Below are 19,849 nucleotides of genomic sequence, written 5' to 3' on the forward strand. Positions count from 1 at the left end.
ATGGTTGGAGACAATATATCATGTTGTACTTGCTGTCCGCTACCGGTAATCAATAGTACAAGGCCACTTGGGAATACAACGAAATGTACTTGCAATTGATAACACCTCAGCAGAGCCATTCAATATTACAGTAAGCCTCTTCATGAGTAAAAAATGTTGATGAATTTCGTAAGTCAGAGAAAATCATGAAATTTTGTAGAAGTGAAAATTTCTCTGGGTTCTACAACATGAAGTGTTGGTGACTTTTGTGAAATTTTGTCTTCACATATGCCATAAAATCCTGAAATCGTTTAAACTTCTAGAATTGAAAATTAAAAGATTTACAGTATCAATAATCATGTATAACTGTCATATGTAATATTTGGGGTTAATGACGACAACAACAGCAATAGTAGGCAAACAGTTATCTCCCTCATGTACAATCAAAAAAATAATTTTTATAAACAGCACACATTCAAGAAAATGAAAAAAAAAAAGTTATTTTTATGTAAGAAATGAATGAATCACGCCACTGCCAATTATTATAGAAGATTTGATAACAAATAAAAGTTCTTAATCACTGCAACATAATAAGTGTCTTGGAAATCTTGGAAACACTAAAACTGCTTCATCACACTAAAGCTAATTTGTTTTAGCAAGACAAATTTTCACAAATTTGTAGTCGAAAAAAATATTGTGGCAGCGAACATTTCATTTCAGAGATTTTCATCAAGTTAAAAAAAAAACTTGCGATGAAAGCCGTTTACAAGAATCCTACGCCGCGTACTCACCAGCAAATCTGAGTTTTCCATTATTATTGACCTTGTCATTTGATCTTTGTTTAACATCAGGAACAGTCAGTTTGTGTACACCATCTTTTAACATGCTATGATGCCCTAACTTTTTTGTCACCTTGGCTTTCCTTTTTCTCTGCCTGATACAATGTTTTAGATGTAGATGTACACTTCGATGAAGTAAATTCCCCGTATTTTCATTTTCGTAGTCATGAATATGATGTTTCATATTTTGATAGCGAACCTATAAAGAATATTTGCAGGAATAAATCAGATAAATAGAAAGTAACAATTCTACGGATTACCATATTTGCTCTATTAAAAGCACATGCACTTTAAAAACCTAATAACAGAGGTGCCTATGGTTAAAATATTTTTTTGGTTATGTGTGCTTCTATTGGAGATTCACTTTTAATAAAGCAAATACAGAATTCATTTTTATGCAAAGACAAGTGATCAATGTGTATTACCATATACCGGTATATAATTATGTAAATTACTACCCCGGTTCGGACCAATCATGTAAAACGGATACAGCCAGTACATTTAATTTAAATTAACATGTCTAGAACAGCTGTTATCTGTCAAAATGATTTGTTTTTGATTTTCTTTAGAAATCTGTATCCTAAATTTATATCTGCTTCATATATTTACTCTGACAGGAAGAAGTATAATCATGAATCAAACTGTTTTTAGTATATAATGTTTGGGGTCTCGAGACTATTTTGAGGAAATCATTATTTTAGTGAATGGTGACCATTATGTCATCATTAGAATGTCTTGATATGGAACGCTGTAACTGTCTTATGTGATGTTCTGTCTATATGCTATGTAGTCCCATCGTTATGTTATAGTCCCATCGTTATGTTATGTAGTCCCATCGTTATGTTATAGTCCCATCGTTATGTTATGTAGTCCCATCGTTATGTTATAGTCCCATCGTTATGTTATAGTCCCATCGTTATGTTATGTAGTCCCATCGTTATGTTATAGTCCCATCGTTATGTTATGTAGTCCCATCGTTATGTTGTAGTACCATCGTTATGTTATGTAGTCCCATCGTTATGTTATGTAGTCCCATCGTTATGTTATGTAGTCCCATCGTTATGTTATGTAGTTCCATCGTTATGTTATGTAGTCCCATCGTTATGTTATGTAGTCCCATCGTTATGTTATGTAGTCCCATCGTCATGTTATGTAGTCCCATCGTTATGTTATGTAGTCCCATCGTCATGTTATGTAGTCCCATCGTTATGTTATGTAGTCCCATCGTTGTGTTATGTAGTCCCATCGTTATGTTATGTAGTCCCATCGTTATGTTATGTAGTCCCATCGTCATGTTATGTAGTCCCATCGTCATGTTACATAGTCCCATCGTCATATTACGTAGTCCCATCGTCATGTTATGTAGTCCCATCGTTATGTTATGTAGTCCCATCATTATGTTATGTAGTTCCATCGTTATGTTATGTAGTCCCATCGTTATGTTATGTAGTCCCATCGTTATGTTATGTAGTCCCATCGTCATGTTATGTAGTCCCATCGTTATGTTATGTAGTCTCATCGTCATGTTATGTAGTCCCATTGTTATATCGTCATGTTATGTAGTCCCATCGTTATATCGTCATGTTATGTAGTCCCATCGTTATGTTATGTAGTCCCATCGTTATGTTATGTAGTCCCATCGTTATGTTATGTAGTCCCATCGTTATGTTATGTAGTCCCATCGTTATGTTATGTAGTCCCATCGTCATGTTATGTAGTCCCATCGTTATGTTAAGTAGTCCCATCGTTATGTTATGTAGTCCTATCGTTATGTTATGTAGTCCCATCATTATGTTTGTCCATTTTGGCTGATGAAAAACCGAGTTCTATGAAAATGATTTAAAAAAGCCACATTTAAATATGATGCTATGACGTGCATAAATTGCATATCACCACCAAACTTTGTTTTCATTGTATGCGCTGCCTGGACATTCCGGTGCTACATACAGTCCGATATCTATGGATAACATGTGCAATGATATATTTGTATTTAGTGTTATTTCAACTGTCCGACATTTCACCATGTCATACTGTGGAAATATGCATGAAATGAACGTATATAATCGTATGATATTTTCTCTTAGGTTGACGTCAGCAAACACTCGTGATTATGGCCTGTGGCTCGGACTGATATGAAACCGTGGTGGCAATCAAATATGTCTGCTGACGTCAAGCTAAGCAAAAAGATTGGGGGATTATATATAAGGTGTTTACTGTATTGCAACCTTTAGAAAAACATCCTTAGAAATACAATGTTTCTATCAGTTAATTCCATGTCTGCATGTTAAAACACAATGAACATTGTCATGTATATAAAACATGAGACTGGAACTAGAATTTTGTAACCAAAAAAAAAATATTCAAGTCAATTTTAAGAAATACATAAATTTCTATCTTGCATTGTATTTTTAATGAGTTAATTGAATTAAACTTCAATTCTAATTGGATTTAATGTAATTTAATAATGGCTTTACTTTTCACGGGAGATCTGGGAGGCTCACATTATGTTCACTAAAATTAGAAAATGTCATTCGAGAGCATTCAGCCTATTATGAACAAGCCATGCATGGCACAGTCCTCGTTAGTTATCAAATTTAAGATATATAGTTTTGTTTATAGTAATATAGCTGGAAAATAACCATGTCAGGAATATGAACTGGAACTAGAATTGTGTAACCAAAAAAAAAATATTCAAGTCAATTTAAAGAAATACATAAATTTCTATCTTGCATTGTATTTTTAATGTGTTAATTGAATTAAACTTCAATTCTAATTGGATTTAATGTAATTTAATAATGGCTTCACTTTTCACGGGAGATCTGGGAGGTTCACATTATGTTCACTAAAATTAGAAAATGTCATTCGAGAGCATTCAGCCTATTATAAACAAGCCATGCATGGCACAGTCCCCGTTAGTTATCAAATTTAAGATATATAGTTTTGTTTATAGTAATATAGCTGGAATATAACCATGTCAGGAATATGATTTTTTAATATTAAAATGATTGACATTTGTATCTGATCGTCAAACAAGTACTTGTCCATATTGAGAGATATTGCTCTGGAACAGCATTCAAAATCAGCCATTTTGAATACATGTATATATATAACATGATGTATAATGAATATATAAAATTTGAATATAATCAGTCAAGCATTTAAGAGATATGGCTCTAGAAGCTCAATCATTAAAACAAAATGGCTGCCAGTCAGCCATTTTGAATCCAATCTGAAAAATAAAATGACGTGCATCAGGAACCCGTTATGTCTAATGTATGTACCAACTTTGAATGAAATTCATCCATAAATGCCAGAAATGCTTGATATTTGATGACTTTTTAACACAGAAATGACCACCATTCGGCCATTTTGAATAGGATCGTCAAACCAATATATCTGTTTATCTATGACATGATGTATAATGAATATTTAAAATTCGAATATAATCAGTCAAAACAAGTCGAAGATATGGGTCTAGAAGCCCATTCATTAAAACAAAACGGCCACCAGACAGCCATTTTGAATCCGATCTGAAAAATAAATGATGTGCATCAGGAACCTGTAATGTCTAATATATGTACCAAGTTTGAACGAAATCCATCCATAAATGCCAGAAATGCTTGATATTTGATGATTTTTTAGCACAAAAATGGCCACCATTTTGCCATTTTGAATAGGATCGTCAAACCAATATATCTGTCTATCTATGACATGATGTATAATGAATATTTAAAATTTGAACATAATCAGTGAAAGCAAGTCAGAGATATGGCATGAGAACCACATTCATTAAAACAAAATGGCCGCCAGTCGGCCATTTTGAATCTTATCTGAAAAACAAAATTATTTGCATCAAGGTCCTATAATGTCTAATGTATATACCAAGTTTGAACAAAATTCATCTGTAAACAGCCGGGAAATGCTTGATTTTTAGGATTTTTTAGCACAAAAATGGCCGCCATTCGGCCATCTTGAATCAGATCATGAAACAAATTGACGTGCATATGTATAATATCATGTATGATGTATGTGTGAAGTTTGATTGTGATTGGTCCAGGCATTTCTAAGATACAGGTCTGGACGCACGCACAGACGCAGGCAAGCACGGACGGACACACGGAGGTCAAAACATAAGTCCCCGTTTTCGGACTGCGTCCGAACGGGGACTAAAAAAGAGCAAAAATATTATGTTCCAAAAGTGGTACATAATTCTTGATTTAGATATGAATCATTAACCTTTTCACCACCAGACTTTCTTGCCCAAATTTGTCTGCACTTTTTTCTTGTATTCTTCAATATTTCTGGAAATGAACCTTAATTTTGGAGCCAACAGACACAATTTGAGTAAATATTCAGTTTTTGCTCAAAAAAATTGGCTATTTTTGTCCCAATCTTTTGAAGGAAAGTGCAGACTATAAACAGGACTATTTTGTGATGAAAAGAGGGAAATAGTTGTGAAAAGGTTAGCCTTTAGGATATTTTCCCCAGTGTGAGATATTTTCCTGGAATGAAACTATCTGAAATCTATTTATTTATGTATAAGCATTATTTCCTAAAAAAATTAATACGACAGTAGTTGTGAGTATTTCCCAATAACTTGGGACAAAAGTGACCATTTTAAATCTATCTGATTTCTTTTTCACCATTTGTACCACAAAGAAATTCGACAAAATGTTTTTACAACAGGAACCATTGGTAAATGGCTCAAAATTCTCCATTTTTATGGGTGGTTCATTTCTTGTGAAAAAGATAATTCAATGACCATACGTTTACATCTAGATTTTGTGAACAACAACATAAAATAATCATGGTAAAAATCAAGGAAATCTGTTGATTTAATGGTAGCAATATTACCTGTTTCCTTGTTTTGTGCATACTATTGAAAACAACGTCTTGTAAATGATGTAACTGAGCATCATCAATGTGTCGTGAAGCCAACTCACCAGTGCCTCCGACACTTTGCATATCAATACAGACGTCACTAACACCGTGCTGTAAGCTAGCAGGTAAAGAACAATATATAAAATATTTATTAGTCAGATAAACTTTTTGTAATATAATAACGATTTATCAATATGAGGAAATCTTAATTGCAGCATATTTTGAACTGCATCTGATTTGTGACAGCCATAATGCAGTGTTAAAAGTTGCTGAAACAAAATCTAATTTTTGAACATCTTGATTATTACAGTCACAAAATTAACCAATATTTTGATAATTTTTATGCATTTTTCTATAATTTCTCAAATTTTTGGATAAAATGGACAGCATTTCTCATTGGCTACTGGTTTTGATCAGAAATTTTTGAAATTTCAGGATTTTATGGCATATTCCAGAAGACAAAATCTTGCAAAAGTCACCAACAATAAGATACTGCCACAAAATTTCAAGATTTATATTCACTTGCGAAAATAAAAAAATAATACTTGGTGTGAATATGTAGGGCATTGAGACAGACAGGTGCACCAAATTTGAAATAAATTGGAGCATATCAAAGTTCGATGAAAGATGGGCGGACGAACAGATGGACGGACAGTACTCAAACCACTAGCCTTCAGTGGCTAATAATCAACACTTACATTCCATCTGAAGAATTTCCAAGGACATTTGAGGAAGCATTTCTTCGCAGAAAACTAGCTATGCTAGGACTCGCATGCTGTAAGTTAAAAGTTCCAGCACTTTTAACATATTCTAAGGCATCTTTGATGTTTAAATTTGTATAAACTTGTAAAATTTGGGTGTCTTTGGCTTCTGGAAGCTCTCGCAATAAAAGAGGTTGAAGATATTTGCGATCAATTTCCTCCCACCTGTGGATGAATGAGAAAATGATTACTTTTTTTCACAAAATTATCACCGCCCTTTGTAAATAAAATGGTAACAATAAGGGTTGTTGCAACAGATTTTTTCACAAAGCGTATTCATCAGAAACTGAAAATTCTATACCATAGCTCTATTTGCATGTTTGTTTATTTGTGACATATATCCTACCTATCTCTCCAATAATTGTGTCCATGGGAACCAGTGATATCTTCTACACCAGCCATAGCATGATCTAGTAACTAGATAAACACAAGAAAAACTGGAAATTGCAAAAAACATTATAAAACATAATCCACATTCATTTTTTTTCTTTCTTTCAAAAGGGAGAGATTTATAATGGCAGGAGATTTTTTGTTTAATCTGCGATTCGAATATTGATGAGTAAATCACCACATTCAATGATAGAATGTTAACCAGTGAGTTAACTTAGCAGACTAAAGCAGACTTATATTATTGAAATCTCATTTTATAATTCTGAACTTACCCTTGTAAATATTTTTTCACCCATACTTGGTTTGTGTTTCGTACTTCTCTTTACTCCCAACTTGTCAACTAATGGTTTAATTGACATTCCCTGCAAAGCAAAGCAATCAAATAAATTACCATGACTTGTAAAATAAACCAGCATAAAAAAACAATTTATAAGAGATTTAAGTCTTTGTATTATTCTATTACAATCTGATTAAGATCCTAGTTTGGGCTTTTTTTATTTTTTTTTTTTTTCATGGATTTAATTATTTAGTTTTCATATACTTATTACTTATTTTTTTAAGTTTTTGTAATAACAAAAATCCTCAAAGTACTTAAAATAATAGAAAATGATATGTACATAAACAAGCAGCCTCTCGGCTGAGATAGCTCCGCTGTTTGCAATGCACATTTCAATTAAAGAACAGAAGATATCATTAGAAAATGAACAATATGCATAGTATCAATGCAATGGGACTTGCTGTTTTCAACAAGAATTCAAAAATATCATTTTTCACCATAAATGATTGTGGTTTTTTACAAGAAGAAAATATCACTTTTTACCAAAAATGACAAAAATATTCATCAAAATTAGAGAATTGAAGATATCATCACGAAATGAACAAATCTGAGAGAGGTCCACATGTAGTACCTATCCATGTAATATCAAAGCAATTGGATTTGTCGTTTTTAACAAGAAGTCGAAAATATCACTTTTTACCAAAGATTACAAAAATATTCACCAAAATTAGAAAATTAAAGATATCATCATGAAATGAACAAATTTGAGAGTGGTCCACATGTAGTACCTATATATGTAATATTAAAGTAATTGGACTTGTGGTTTTTAACAAGAAGTCGAAAATATCACTTTTTACCAAAAATGACAAAAATATTCACCAAAATTAGAAAATTAAAGATATTATCACGAAATGAACAATCTCAGAAAGGTCAACATGTAGCATCTATATACATGTAATCAATATCAAAGCAATTAAACTTGTGGTTTTTAACAAGAAGTCGAAAATATCACTTTTTACCAAAAATGACAAAAATATTCACCAAAATTAGAGAATTGAAGATATTATCACAAAATGAACAAATCTCAGAAAGGTCAACATGTGGCATCTATATATTTAATATCAAAGCAATTGGACTAGCGGTTTTTAACAAGAAGTTGAAAATATCACTTTTACCAAAAATGACAAAAATATTCACCAAAATTAGAGAATTGACGATATCATTACAAAATGAACAAATCTAAGAGAGGTCCACATGTAGTACCTATATATGTAATATCAAAGCAATTGTATTTTTGGTTTTTAACAAGAAGTTGAAAATATCACTTTTTACCAAAAATGACAAAAATATTCACCAAAATTAGAGAATTGAAGATATCATCACGAAATGAACAAATCTGAGAGAGGTCCACATGTAGTACCTATATATGTAGTATCAAATCAATTGGACTTGCGGTTTTTAACAAGAAGTCGAAAATATCACTTTTTACCAAAAATGACAAAAATATTCACCAAAATTAGAGAATTGAAGATATCAACATGAAATGAACAAACCTAAGAGAGGTCTACCCAAGGTACATATACACCAAGTATCAAAGCATTCAGGCTTGTAGTTTTCAAGAAGAAGTCGAAAAAGTAAAACATTGACACGAACAACAGAGACGGACGACGACGGACAATCACTCATATGATAAGCTCCGCTCGACAAAGTCGACAGCGGAGCTAAAAAAATATATATATATGAAACAAGCAGCCTATCGGCTGAGATAGCTCCGCTGTTAGAAATGCACATTTCAATTAAAGAACTGAAGACATCATCAGAAAATGAACAATATGTATAGTATCAAAGCAATCGGACTTACAGTTTTTAACAAGAAGTCGAAAATATCACTTTCTACCAAAAATGACTAAAATATTCACCAAAATTAGAGAATTGAAGATATCATCACGAAATGAACAAATCTGAGAAAGGTCTACATGTAGTATCTATATATGTAATATCAAAGCAATTGAACTTTTGGTTTTTAACAAGAAGTCGAAAATATCACTTTTTACCAAATATGACAAAAATATTCACCAAAATTATAGAATCCAAGATATCATCACGAAATGAACAAATCTGAGAAAGGTCTACATGTAGTATCTAAATATGTAATATCAAAGCAATTGAACTATTGGTTTTTAACAAGAAGTCAAAAATATCACTTTTTACCAAAAATTACAAAAATATTCACCAAAATTAGAGAATTGAAGATATCATCACAAAATGAACAAATCTGAGAGAGGTCCACATGTAGTACCTATATATGTAGTATCAAAGCAATTGGACTTGCGGTTTTTAACAAGAAGTCGAAAATATCACTTTTTACCAAAAATGATAAAAATATTCACCAAAATTAGAGAATTAAAGATATCATTACAAAATGAACAATTCTGAGAGAGGTCCACATGTAGTACCTATATATGTAATATCAAAGCAATTGCACTTGCGGTTTTTAACAAGAAGTCGAAAATATCACTTTTTACCAAAAATTACAAAAATATTCACCAAAATTAGAGAATTGACGATATCATTACAAAATGAACAAATCTGAGAGAGGTCCACATGTAGTACCTATATATGTAATATCAAAGCAATTGCACTTGCGGTTTTTAACAAGAAGTCGAAAATATCACTTTTTACCAAAAATGACAAAAATATTCACCAAAATTAGAGAATTAAAGATATCATTACAAAATGAACAAATCTGAGAGAGGTCCACATGTAGTACCTATATATGTAATATCAAAGCAATTGCACTTGCGGTTTTTAACAAGAAGTCGAAAATATCACTTTTTACCAAAAATGACAAAAATATTCACCAAAATTAGAGAATTGAAGATATCAACATGAAATGAACAAACCTAAGAGAGGTCTACCCAAGGTACATATACACCAAGTATCAAAGCATTCAGGCTTGTAGTTTTCAAGAAGAAGTCGAAAAAGTAAAACATTGACACGGACGACGACGACGACGACGGACGACGACGGACAATCACTCATATGATAAGCTCCGCTCGACAAAGTCGACAGCGGAGCTAATAAAAAATACATGCTGTACAATCATTTGCATTTTAATCAGAATTGTTCTATTAGAAGTGTGTATTCAATGTAAGTAAAAAAATGTTTGATTTTGAGTATTCACTCTGTTTACTGTAAACTTACTGTAAAATACTTTATTTTCCCTTGAAATTTATTTTAACTATTTTCGCTAAAGGGATAATTCATTGAAAATAAAATCCCAAGAATATACCATTTTTCCTAATTCTTACTCATTAAAAATCAGCGAAAATAATCTTCAAAACACCTCAAAAAAATGCTCATTGAAAATTAATTCCAGCTAAAATAATGTATTTTACAGTACATCGTATTTGCACTCCTAGTAGCGCATGCATTAAGGTAAATGACAAGTGTGCATCTGTGGACAAAATATTAAGTCATATTATAATGAGCTACCGGTACTATATAGTATATGTAACTGTTCATGCATATACCATGTGTGTGCATTAATTCTAACACTTTACCACGGCGTCTGATATAACATGTGTGCTTCTAATAGAACAAATATGGTATATGTGCAATATTCTCAATGTACAGTTTCTAATTTCGTGCCATACGCTCACCTATAACTACACTATAAGATCAGTAATTAGTTAGCGGTCACTGAGTCGGAATAACTGGTTTGACGATGGTTATAATGGATACTGTAATTGTAAGCCTGTGACATGGTAATTACAGGATGTTGAATATAACCAAGGACTATGATATTAGCCAGTCAGATGTGTTAATGGTTTCAACACAGTACAATGATTATAGTTACAGAAAAGATAAATTGTTTCTCTTTAGTATAACATGTCTGTGTCAAGTCAAATGATTAAAGTCACTTTTAATTATAGCAACACTGTTTAATAATACCGTACTTGACGATTAATAGTCACGGAAGAGTGTACTCGAAAATAATACCGTTTATATTATGCTACTAAGAAACATAAAGAATTCTTTTTGTCTCGAATTTGGATATTGTTTGTGTGTATCTACAGCAGTGTGTGATTTTGGTAGGAAATATAATGGCATGTAATCGTCACTATAAATAGTAATATTTTGTCTGACAATATACTTAGAGTGAAAACTGTAAAAATAAAATTGTGAAATGTACTAATAAATGCCGACTCACCTGTACAAAGACAGTAAAAAATATAACAATTAGACATGTAGTACTCATTAACGCTTTCTTAGTTTGTAGTCCTGGGGTAGGGGCTTCTAAAAGTACGACGAGTGAGAATGCTATAGCACCTCTCAAACCGCCATAAGCCATGATGAACTGTTCCACTTTGTTCACTTTGATTGCTCGAAACCAATTAGCAAGTGCGGTTAATACAATGACACCTGTCAGGAGCAATACAACAAGTATATTAGACTGGCAAAGTCGGGACTTTTTTTTTGTTTCACAAAAAAATATTATTAATTGTCAATTTAGCCTTTTTACCGTGATTGCAAAAACTAGCCTGACAGCGAAAGAAATCCCGACTGGACGCATCTGCAGGTGGAGTGAAAACTGGAGCGGAATTACTGCGGTGATTATATGCTAATTAATAGTTGAGTGCAGCTGTAAATGACATATCTTATCTATGTTAATGTGACTATCACTTCTGAGGTCCTTTTAGTTTTCATGATCACGCTAAAACAATTAATTATTTCATTTTGTCAAACAAAAAGGAATTCCTGACTTTGCCAGTCTACATGTATTTGTTTATTGTACTTGTATTTAGATTTTCTTTTAATCACTCTCTTTGTATCAGATACTTTTAAGATGTTTCAATTTCACAACTTTTTATTACCCAGTATGAAAAATGTTTTGGTGAAAAAGTGTCCGAAAACATATCAAAACGGGCTTTTTTGGAACTTTTTCCAAAAGAATTGATGTTAAAACATTATGAATAAAATTTGTAAATGTTGTATAACAAAACCTTTTACCACAAGAATCAATTGTAAATAGCTCAAAATTTCCATTTTAATGAGACCCAGTGAGCAAAAGCATAAAATGAAGTCGTATAGTAAAATCCAAGAAAATAATAATAACCAAATACTATAACCATAAAGTTTGTGTCAACCAGAAAATGTTATGGTTTTGAGAGAATTTCTGAGTGTTCACGAGGTCTAAATCTCCATGAAGTCCTTTTGACTCCCAATCTAAAAGAATTTCCAGAACTCCCGATATTCTCGTAAAATATTCCACACAAAAATAAGTGGTTAGCAGTATGTATAAAGATTAAATTGGCAATGTTGCACATACCTGTCGCTCTGTAGAACAAACAAAAGAACAGCGTACAAAGAATGAACGCTATATCCCATACATGGTCATCTTGAACCGCTGATAAACCCAGAAACATGAAAATAATAGTTTCACTTATACTACTCAACATCTTCATAAAATATTTGACAGTAGTGTGCGATTTCTGTGATATATTAGCTTCTACGTATTTTTTCATGATGATTCCACAAAATACAATTCTGAGAAGAGAAAAGTAAATTTTTTTCATGATGATTCCACAAAATACAATTCTGAGAAGAGAAAAGTAAATTTTTTTCATGATGATTCCACAAAATACAATTCTGAGAAGAGAAAAGTAAATTTTTTTCATGATGATTCCACAAAATACAATTCTGAGAAGAGAAAAGTAAATTTTTTTCATGATGATTCCACAAAATACAATTCTGAGAAGAGAAAAGTAAATTTTTGTTGATGATGATTCCACAAAATACAATTCTGAGAAGAGAAAAGTAAATTTTTTCATGATGATTCCACAAAAGTCGGTTAGAGCATGTCAGAGATTTGGCTGTTAAACAGATATCATTAAAATAAAATGGCCATCAGTCGGCCTTTTTGGATCGGAAAACAAAATTAATGTGAATCAATTAAGATCTCATAATATCCAATGTATGTAAAATTTTTGAACAAATGATTTTGATGAATTTTTAACATTAAAATGGTCGTCCTTGATTGTCGCACAAATACATTAATTTTGAATGTGATTGGTCAAGGCATGTAAGAGATTTAAAATTGTTACTGTGGCTAAGAATATGTTTTGTACATCTACATGCAACCAGCAACATTGTCAGCTAATTGGCTGATAGCAGCATTGTAAGAAATGTTGCCTCCAAGTTCTGATAATGATCTACTGGCTTCCTGAATGCATTGCATGCAAACACAGCTGTATTGTCTGCCAATTAGCTGCCGATACTACTGGCTTAGTGGATGAAATATACTTGAGGCAAACAAAATAGCTCATTATATCCAATGTACAGTGAACCAAGTTTGAATAAAACATATACATACTCGATCGACGTCCGATTTTGGAATAGGAGAAATGCTTAATTTTGATGAAATTTAAGCATAAAAATGGTCTTTATTTGGCCATTTTGAATTGAATCGCAAAACAAATGTAATGCAATGTGATCTGCCCAATCCAAGATAAAGGTGCGGACAGACGGATTGACAGACAGATGACAGATGAAGGTCAATTTTTTCAGTTTTTGGACATTGAAAACTATAAATTGAATGTTAAGTCCCATTATCTCATAAAACAAGGGAGGAAGGGATCATCAGTTAGCATATAGACATAAATGAACACTATTGGGAGGAAACAGTCTCATTATTTCAGAATGAAATGAGATCCCAGAACAAGCATTTTCATCTGAGCAAAATTAAACCACTGTGACTGCATATGCTCCAGGGGTGAACAATTCACAGGACTCAAATTACATTGTACATAGTTTTACATGACTGAATGATTCCACGTATCAGGGTTAAAAGGTTTCAGAGAAAACATGTAGATATTTCTAGGAAAAAAATATCGAGTGGGACAAGCTTCTATCCATCAACCTCAATCATCATTGATTACGTTATTATATGCTCTACTTGTCATCCAAGTAATAGACAAACCAGCTCTCAGTTCATTGACTTTGACGGCCGTCCAGAAGAGTTTGTGAAAGAATCAGTGTGCATGGGATGATGAAATCAAACTAATACAGTGAGGTCTTGAAAATTAAGGTTTCTGGTCATTGTGCATCTCAAGTCAAAAAACAAAAATATTTATCGTACTTGTCAGCTGATATAGCTCTGCTGTTTGAAATTTATAATGCGAAAGAAGTTTTCAAGAATATTCATCAAAATTAGGAATTTTATTATAAATAAATCAATGAGATAGGGAGGGGAATGAATAAAATCTATCTACCCAAGGAACAAATTAAAGTACCTACAAAATAAAATATTACACCAATCAGGCTGGGGGTTTTAAAAAATAATCTTTAAAGAGTCAGGGCAATCAGTTCAGCCATTTTTATGAAGAAGGCGAAAATAGCTAATTTTACTAAAAAAAAACAAAAATATTCACTACAAAACATGAATGTCACAGTCCCCATTATTTAATTATAAAATATTCATGTTAAAATAATACATGGAACATCTGCCAACAATTGAATTAATATGTACTCTATGTGGGTACAACTCATCATAGAGTGAATTCCCTTAATCTGATAACTGAAAACTGTCATTGACCCAGGTCCAAAAAGTACACAAGTGCAACCAAACTATGTCTCAAAAAACTGCATTCATAAATCTGAGTAAACCTGAGTACTTTTAATAACAACTTGACTTTTTTGTTAATTCAGGTTATTGTATAACACAGACCTAGGTTTGTTCCAGTATTACCACTATAATTCCCATCAAAATGTAGCCCGACACCCCTCTACATTTTTCATGGAGATTGGTAATGGTATGACCCATCTGTCACTAATTCAGATCCATGTTCAGATCAAGGTCATGACCAGGTCATGACATCACTAAAAACCCTAGCATTACAATCCAAGCTAATTATTTATTCTGAGCATGCTCAGTTGCTCTGTCAGTGCAGTAGGGAGAGGTAATTTTGAATGAAAATCTTGAAAAAGACCCACATAGGATTTTCAGATCTGGAATGTATAAAAATGTTAAAATCATGTATTTCTCATGTTTCTAAAATAAATTCCTGAAATACAACACAAAAAAGTGGGTCATTTTATACATAATATATATGACCTGTCCAACAGGAGATACCAGTTATATCACCACCTAGCAACAGAATCATTTTACCCATGATGCAACAGACTGATTCATTGATGTACAAATGCTTCTAAGTTCAGGCCCAAAATATCTCAGAAAAATAATCACAAAGATGTAATAAATCCAGCTCTTTCCATTTATTTATCTTGAAAAGTACAATTTCTTTATTCAATCAGTGATAAATTAATATTAATTCACATTAGTCTGCAATTTTGCAGACTTGGTGATAAATACTGTATAGTTGTTGCTATGGTAATGTATACCACTTCTGGTGCAGTTGGTAAAGTGTCACATAATACAGATACTTCACCGTTACAGAAATATAATGTATGAGATTGCAATTCTGGTATTTAAATGATTAACACAGCTCTTAAGGTAGGTTAGTTGTAGTATAGTAGAGAGATACTTAAACTGTAACGCTATATGTGATAGCAATGGATGTTTTATTGCCGGTATTTTATTGCTATGCTTTTTAGCTGTGTGTGGTCTGGAAAAGAGTTTGTAACAAACTACAGCCACAGTATCTTGGTGGAAATTGTTGGAAGAAGTACTCATTGACGATGGACAATAAAATATGATTACATATGACACTTCACTTGTCAGAGTTTAAAAATAAAAAAATAAAAATTTAAAGCATAACAAGTCATTGTTAATGACATAGTCCCTGTTGGAATTAGGGGAAATGTTATTCATGCCAAAAATGAACCAAAACCAATAATTTAGAGGGAATAATTGGTCTAGCATCAACAGAAATTAGATGTAATTAGATGTAAATGACTCTTCCAAAATTGCAATATGCATTTTTTGTATCCAAAATGAATATCATTTGTCCAGGCTGATGTACAGAGATATATATACGGAACATGAAACGAATTATCATGGACATGTACATGTATCTCAACATGTATAAATGTTTGCATCTAATTTGAAAACCGACAAATCCTGTCTAAGATACCACATTTTCAAAAAGACAAGATGGATGCCAGTTGGCCAATTTTGATCTGACTATGAAACAAACTGACATTGACATGTATTCCAATATGTTTGATGTATGTGCTAAATATGATTGAAAATGGTCCCTAAGCCTTGGAAATATATAGTATAGTAAAAAGCAAGATGGCCACCAATCAGTAATCTTTGGTCTGATTGTAAAACTAATTGTCATGGACATGTAATCTAAAATATACAATGTATGTACTAAATTTGAACAAAAACTGACAAAGCATGCATACGATTACCAGATTTTCAAACAACAAAATGGCTGACAGTCAGCCATCTTGGATTGAATCAGTAAACCACTGCATGTGCATATTTCCCAGATAAAATACTAGGCACCTGCAAAGAATGAACAGATTTGGTCAACAGGGTTCAAAAATATGACTATGGATGAATGGACAGACGCATAGAAGGACGAAGACAGAATTATTTAAAACATGTGCGCTCACATTGTGCCTTGCTGATTAATGTTAAATCTGGGTTACTAATAAATTTCCATGCTAACTGACATGCACACAGTTACTATAACTACGATAAGCCTCACTCTGTGTTTTCCAAGGTTGCCATAGGAACATCACACTTTACTCTCTACATAGCATCTTTTTGTAATGACTTTGGCTAATACCGATATTTCACTCACAAAGTCATATTTATAATACTCGTTAGTGCAAAACTGTGACGCCTTAATCATGAACTTAACATCTATAACAGTATGGTTTCCCTCAAAACAGAAACGTATACTAATAATACTACAATCTGTTTATATTTTACTATGAACATTTTATACTGTCTTTTTACCAAGCATTGGAAAACGTGTTAAATTACGGTATATACTTTTGATAATTTCAGTTATTTGACGATTTGAGAAAAAACACGCGCAAAGCACACACACCCGACTTTAAACTTTGGGGCACCATAATTTGTCCATTTTGCTTGTTTTTATGAATTTTTTAATTTTGTTATTAATAATTTTGAACCAAATGGACACCATTTCCTATTGGCTACAAATGTTTTGGAAAAAGTCTACAAAATATTATGTAGATTTTATTTTGTGACAAAAGTTGACATGTGACTGAACAAAAGTAAAACAGATACATTTTTGATCCAACCTGCAAAAGTGCAAGCATCATAATCCCATAATGTCAAATATATCAACTAATAAAGTCCATAAACCACCGAGATCCAGTTTCAGAATAACAGAGATACTCGATTTTGATGTATTTTCAGCGTTAAATTGGCTACTATTCAGCCATCTTGAATTGCCAGTCTATAATTACATCAAAATCCAAAAATAACTGAAGAGAGCAATTGCAACCCCTTGACTTTTTACCAAATTTAAACAAAATCAGCAACAGTTTATCAAACCATGAAACAAAATGAACTGTATGAGTAACCATCCATGGGAGATGTCAATGCCAAGTTTGAATGAAATTGCTAAAGGCACATCTCAGTAATGGATGGTGACATATAGTAAAATGTAGTTTTTGGGGGATTTTTTTAACAAAAACGATGACCAATTCAATGTGCATATGCATACCATTTTTACCAACTTTGAAAAACAACCAATCCAGGCATATCCATGGAATGATGATTGGATGAACGGACGAATGGACAAACAGCTGATCATGTACATGCATGGACGGACGGACACACAGAACACTAAAAATAAGAGTCTATTTTGGAGTATATTCCACAGGGACTAATAATATTAATATATTTAAACATTTATTACAAAACACTTTTTTGAAAAAAAATCATCCAACATTTTTTTATTAGTGTAAACAAATAATGTATCTTACACGCGTTGTATACGTCACTATAATTAACATGATGCGGCGCGACAACTGTAGCACGTTATTCATATTGTTTCGGATCTCACTTCTTAAATCAATCCATAAATTTCTTTTCACCACATAAATATCATATTATAATTCATGCAATAACTACTCTTCTCATACATGTACATCCTAATTCAATCACAATGATGATCAATTCCTGATTTTAATCATTTTAAATTTGATTTGATTTTCCGTACAATTGCGAGATCTCGCAAGATGCATGAAAGACGCGCGTCGAACGTCTGCCGCAAAAATCAAACGATTTGATTTTGAACTCGAATTTCCTTATTTCGTAGCTCACACCGACCGGCCGATCTTCGACAGAGGAATATTGCTTCCGAATACCCTTACTTAATCGAAATTGCCTATCATCAAATGTGGACAGCACATTATTAAGCATGGAAATGTCCCCAAAATACTTTCGCGTTTGTCGAATCCCACGCGATGTTTGACACCACTACGACGCTATGACCTTTGTTTGTCCTGTTTTACGTTCGATTTCACGCATAACGCGTGATTCTCGCAGTGAACGGAAAATGGTCTATTTTTGCTGTATGACAGTCCTCATGCTGTACCACGTTCAATACAATGTGATGTATACACATGGGAAAAATATATTTATTTTTTTACAAAATTTCAATTTGTGTGTTGACTATGCTACATATTACAGGTATATTATCTCGTTATTAAAATATCATATACTGCAAATTATTTGCAAAACATCTCATTGATTTCCGTTGTTTGTAGTTCTTTATCACCCTTTCACGGTGATCGAACATCAGTCTACTCAGATATTGCATCAACATTGTAGATTGATCAAAGCAATTGAATGTGAATTAACTTTATACAAACCACCATATATGGCATAAGAAATGCGAGTAGTCATTCAGTACATGACTATTGTAAGAATGGTAACCATAGAAACATATTATCATCATCACTATGCAATGCTATTTCGTACCAATAATTGATCTTAGATGTAGCTGGATTGAGAAGCGATACAAAGTAAATAATTATACATCCTCCAATTGATTGCATCACTTTCACAGTGACAGCAGATACATTGTCCCAATTTGCATGCCTCAATAGTGACATTTGGCTAACAATATAGTGACATTTGGAAACTTATCTTGCAACAATGTGATTCAATAAGTGTTATTATATAGCTGTTCCATACACAGCTTGCAATGCATTGTAGAGATATAGCTGAGGAAACAGGGAAGTAGGTATTTGACTAGTTGTATAGCCTTTATACATTTACACTGTATTACATATTTTAGTGGCATGTCGAGGCATTTCTTCTGAATCATGAAAGAAACTACTGTTGCTATAGCTCTGCTGTTTGAGATACAGAGTGTGAAAAAAATGGCAAAGAAATAAGGCTGGCTGTTTTCAAGAACTCAACCAAAGAAAGCTTAGAATGAATTCCTGTGTGCTGAGAATATTGAAGACATATAAAGATCAATTAGCCTTCCAAACAAGATGATTGGCAACTAATATTTATCTTTTTAAGATGTACATTAACTAAATTAAAACAATGTGATCAGAAGTATTGAAATATATAATTTAGAAAATACATTTGATTTTACATCTGTGGTTTTCAGTCCAATTTACTCCAGAGCACCTGTACCACAAGTTCAATTTCAAGTTAAATCTGAATTTTTGAGATATCAGAAATTGGCTAATAATAATTACATGTAGATAAGCAATATGCATGTTTTTCATTATCAATCACATGTATATATACC

General features: G+C 32.5%; 1 protein-coding gene across 1 annotated transcript in view; it reads right to left on the minus strand.

The window, feature by feature from the left end:
* Positions 1 to 19,849, minus strand: part of LOC102803957 (sodium/hydrogen exchanger 3-like) — a 70,629-nt gene that overhangs the window by 12,980 nt on the left and 37,800 nt on the right. The window contains exons 4-10 of the mRNA XM_085500642.1: positions 12,460 to 12,677; positions 11,341 to 11,552; positions 7,123 to 7,212; positions 6,807 to 6,877; positions 6,398 to 6,625; positions 5,673 to 5,817; positions 771 to 1,017 (exon numbers count right to left, since the gene is read on the minus strand). Coding sequence (XP_085356768.1) covers positions 771 to 1,017; positions 5,673 to 5,817; positions 6,398 to 6,625; positions 6,807 to 6,877; positions 7,123 to 7,212; positions 11,341 to 11,552; positions 12,460 to 12,677 — 1,211 coding nt within the window. The remainder of the gene's footprint in view (positions 1 to 770; positions 1,018 to 5,672; positions 5,818 to 6,397; positions 6,626 to 6,806; positions 6,878 to 7,122; positions 7,213 to 11,340; positions 11,553 to 12,459; positions 12,678 to 19,849) is intronic.

The sequence above is a fragment of the Saccoglossus kowalevskii genome, chromosome 6 (genome assembly GCF_978046115.1).
Source record: "Saccoglossus kowalevskii chromosome 6, keSacKowa6.1, whole genome shotgun sequence".
NCBI classification, from domain to species: Eukaryota; Metazoa; Hemichordata; class Enteropneusta; family Harrimaniidae; genus Saccoglossus; species Saccoglossus kowalevskii.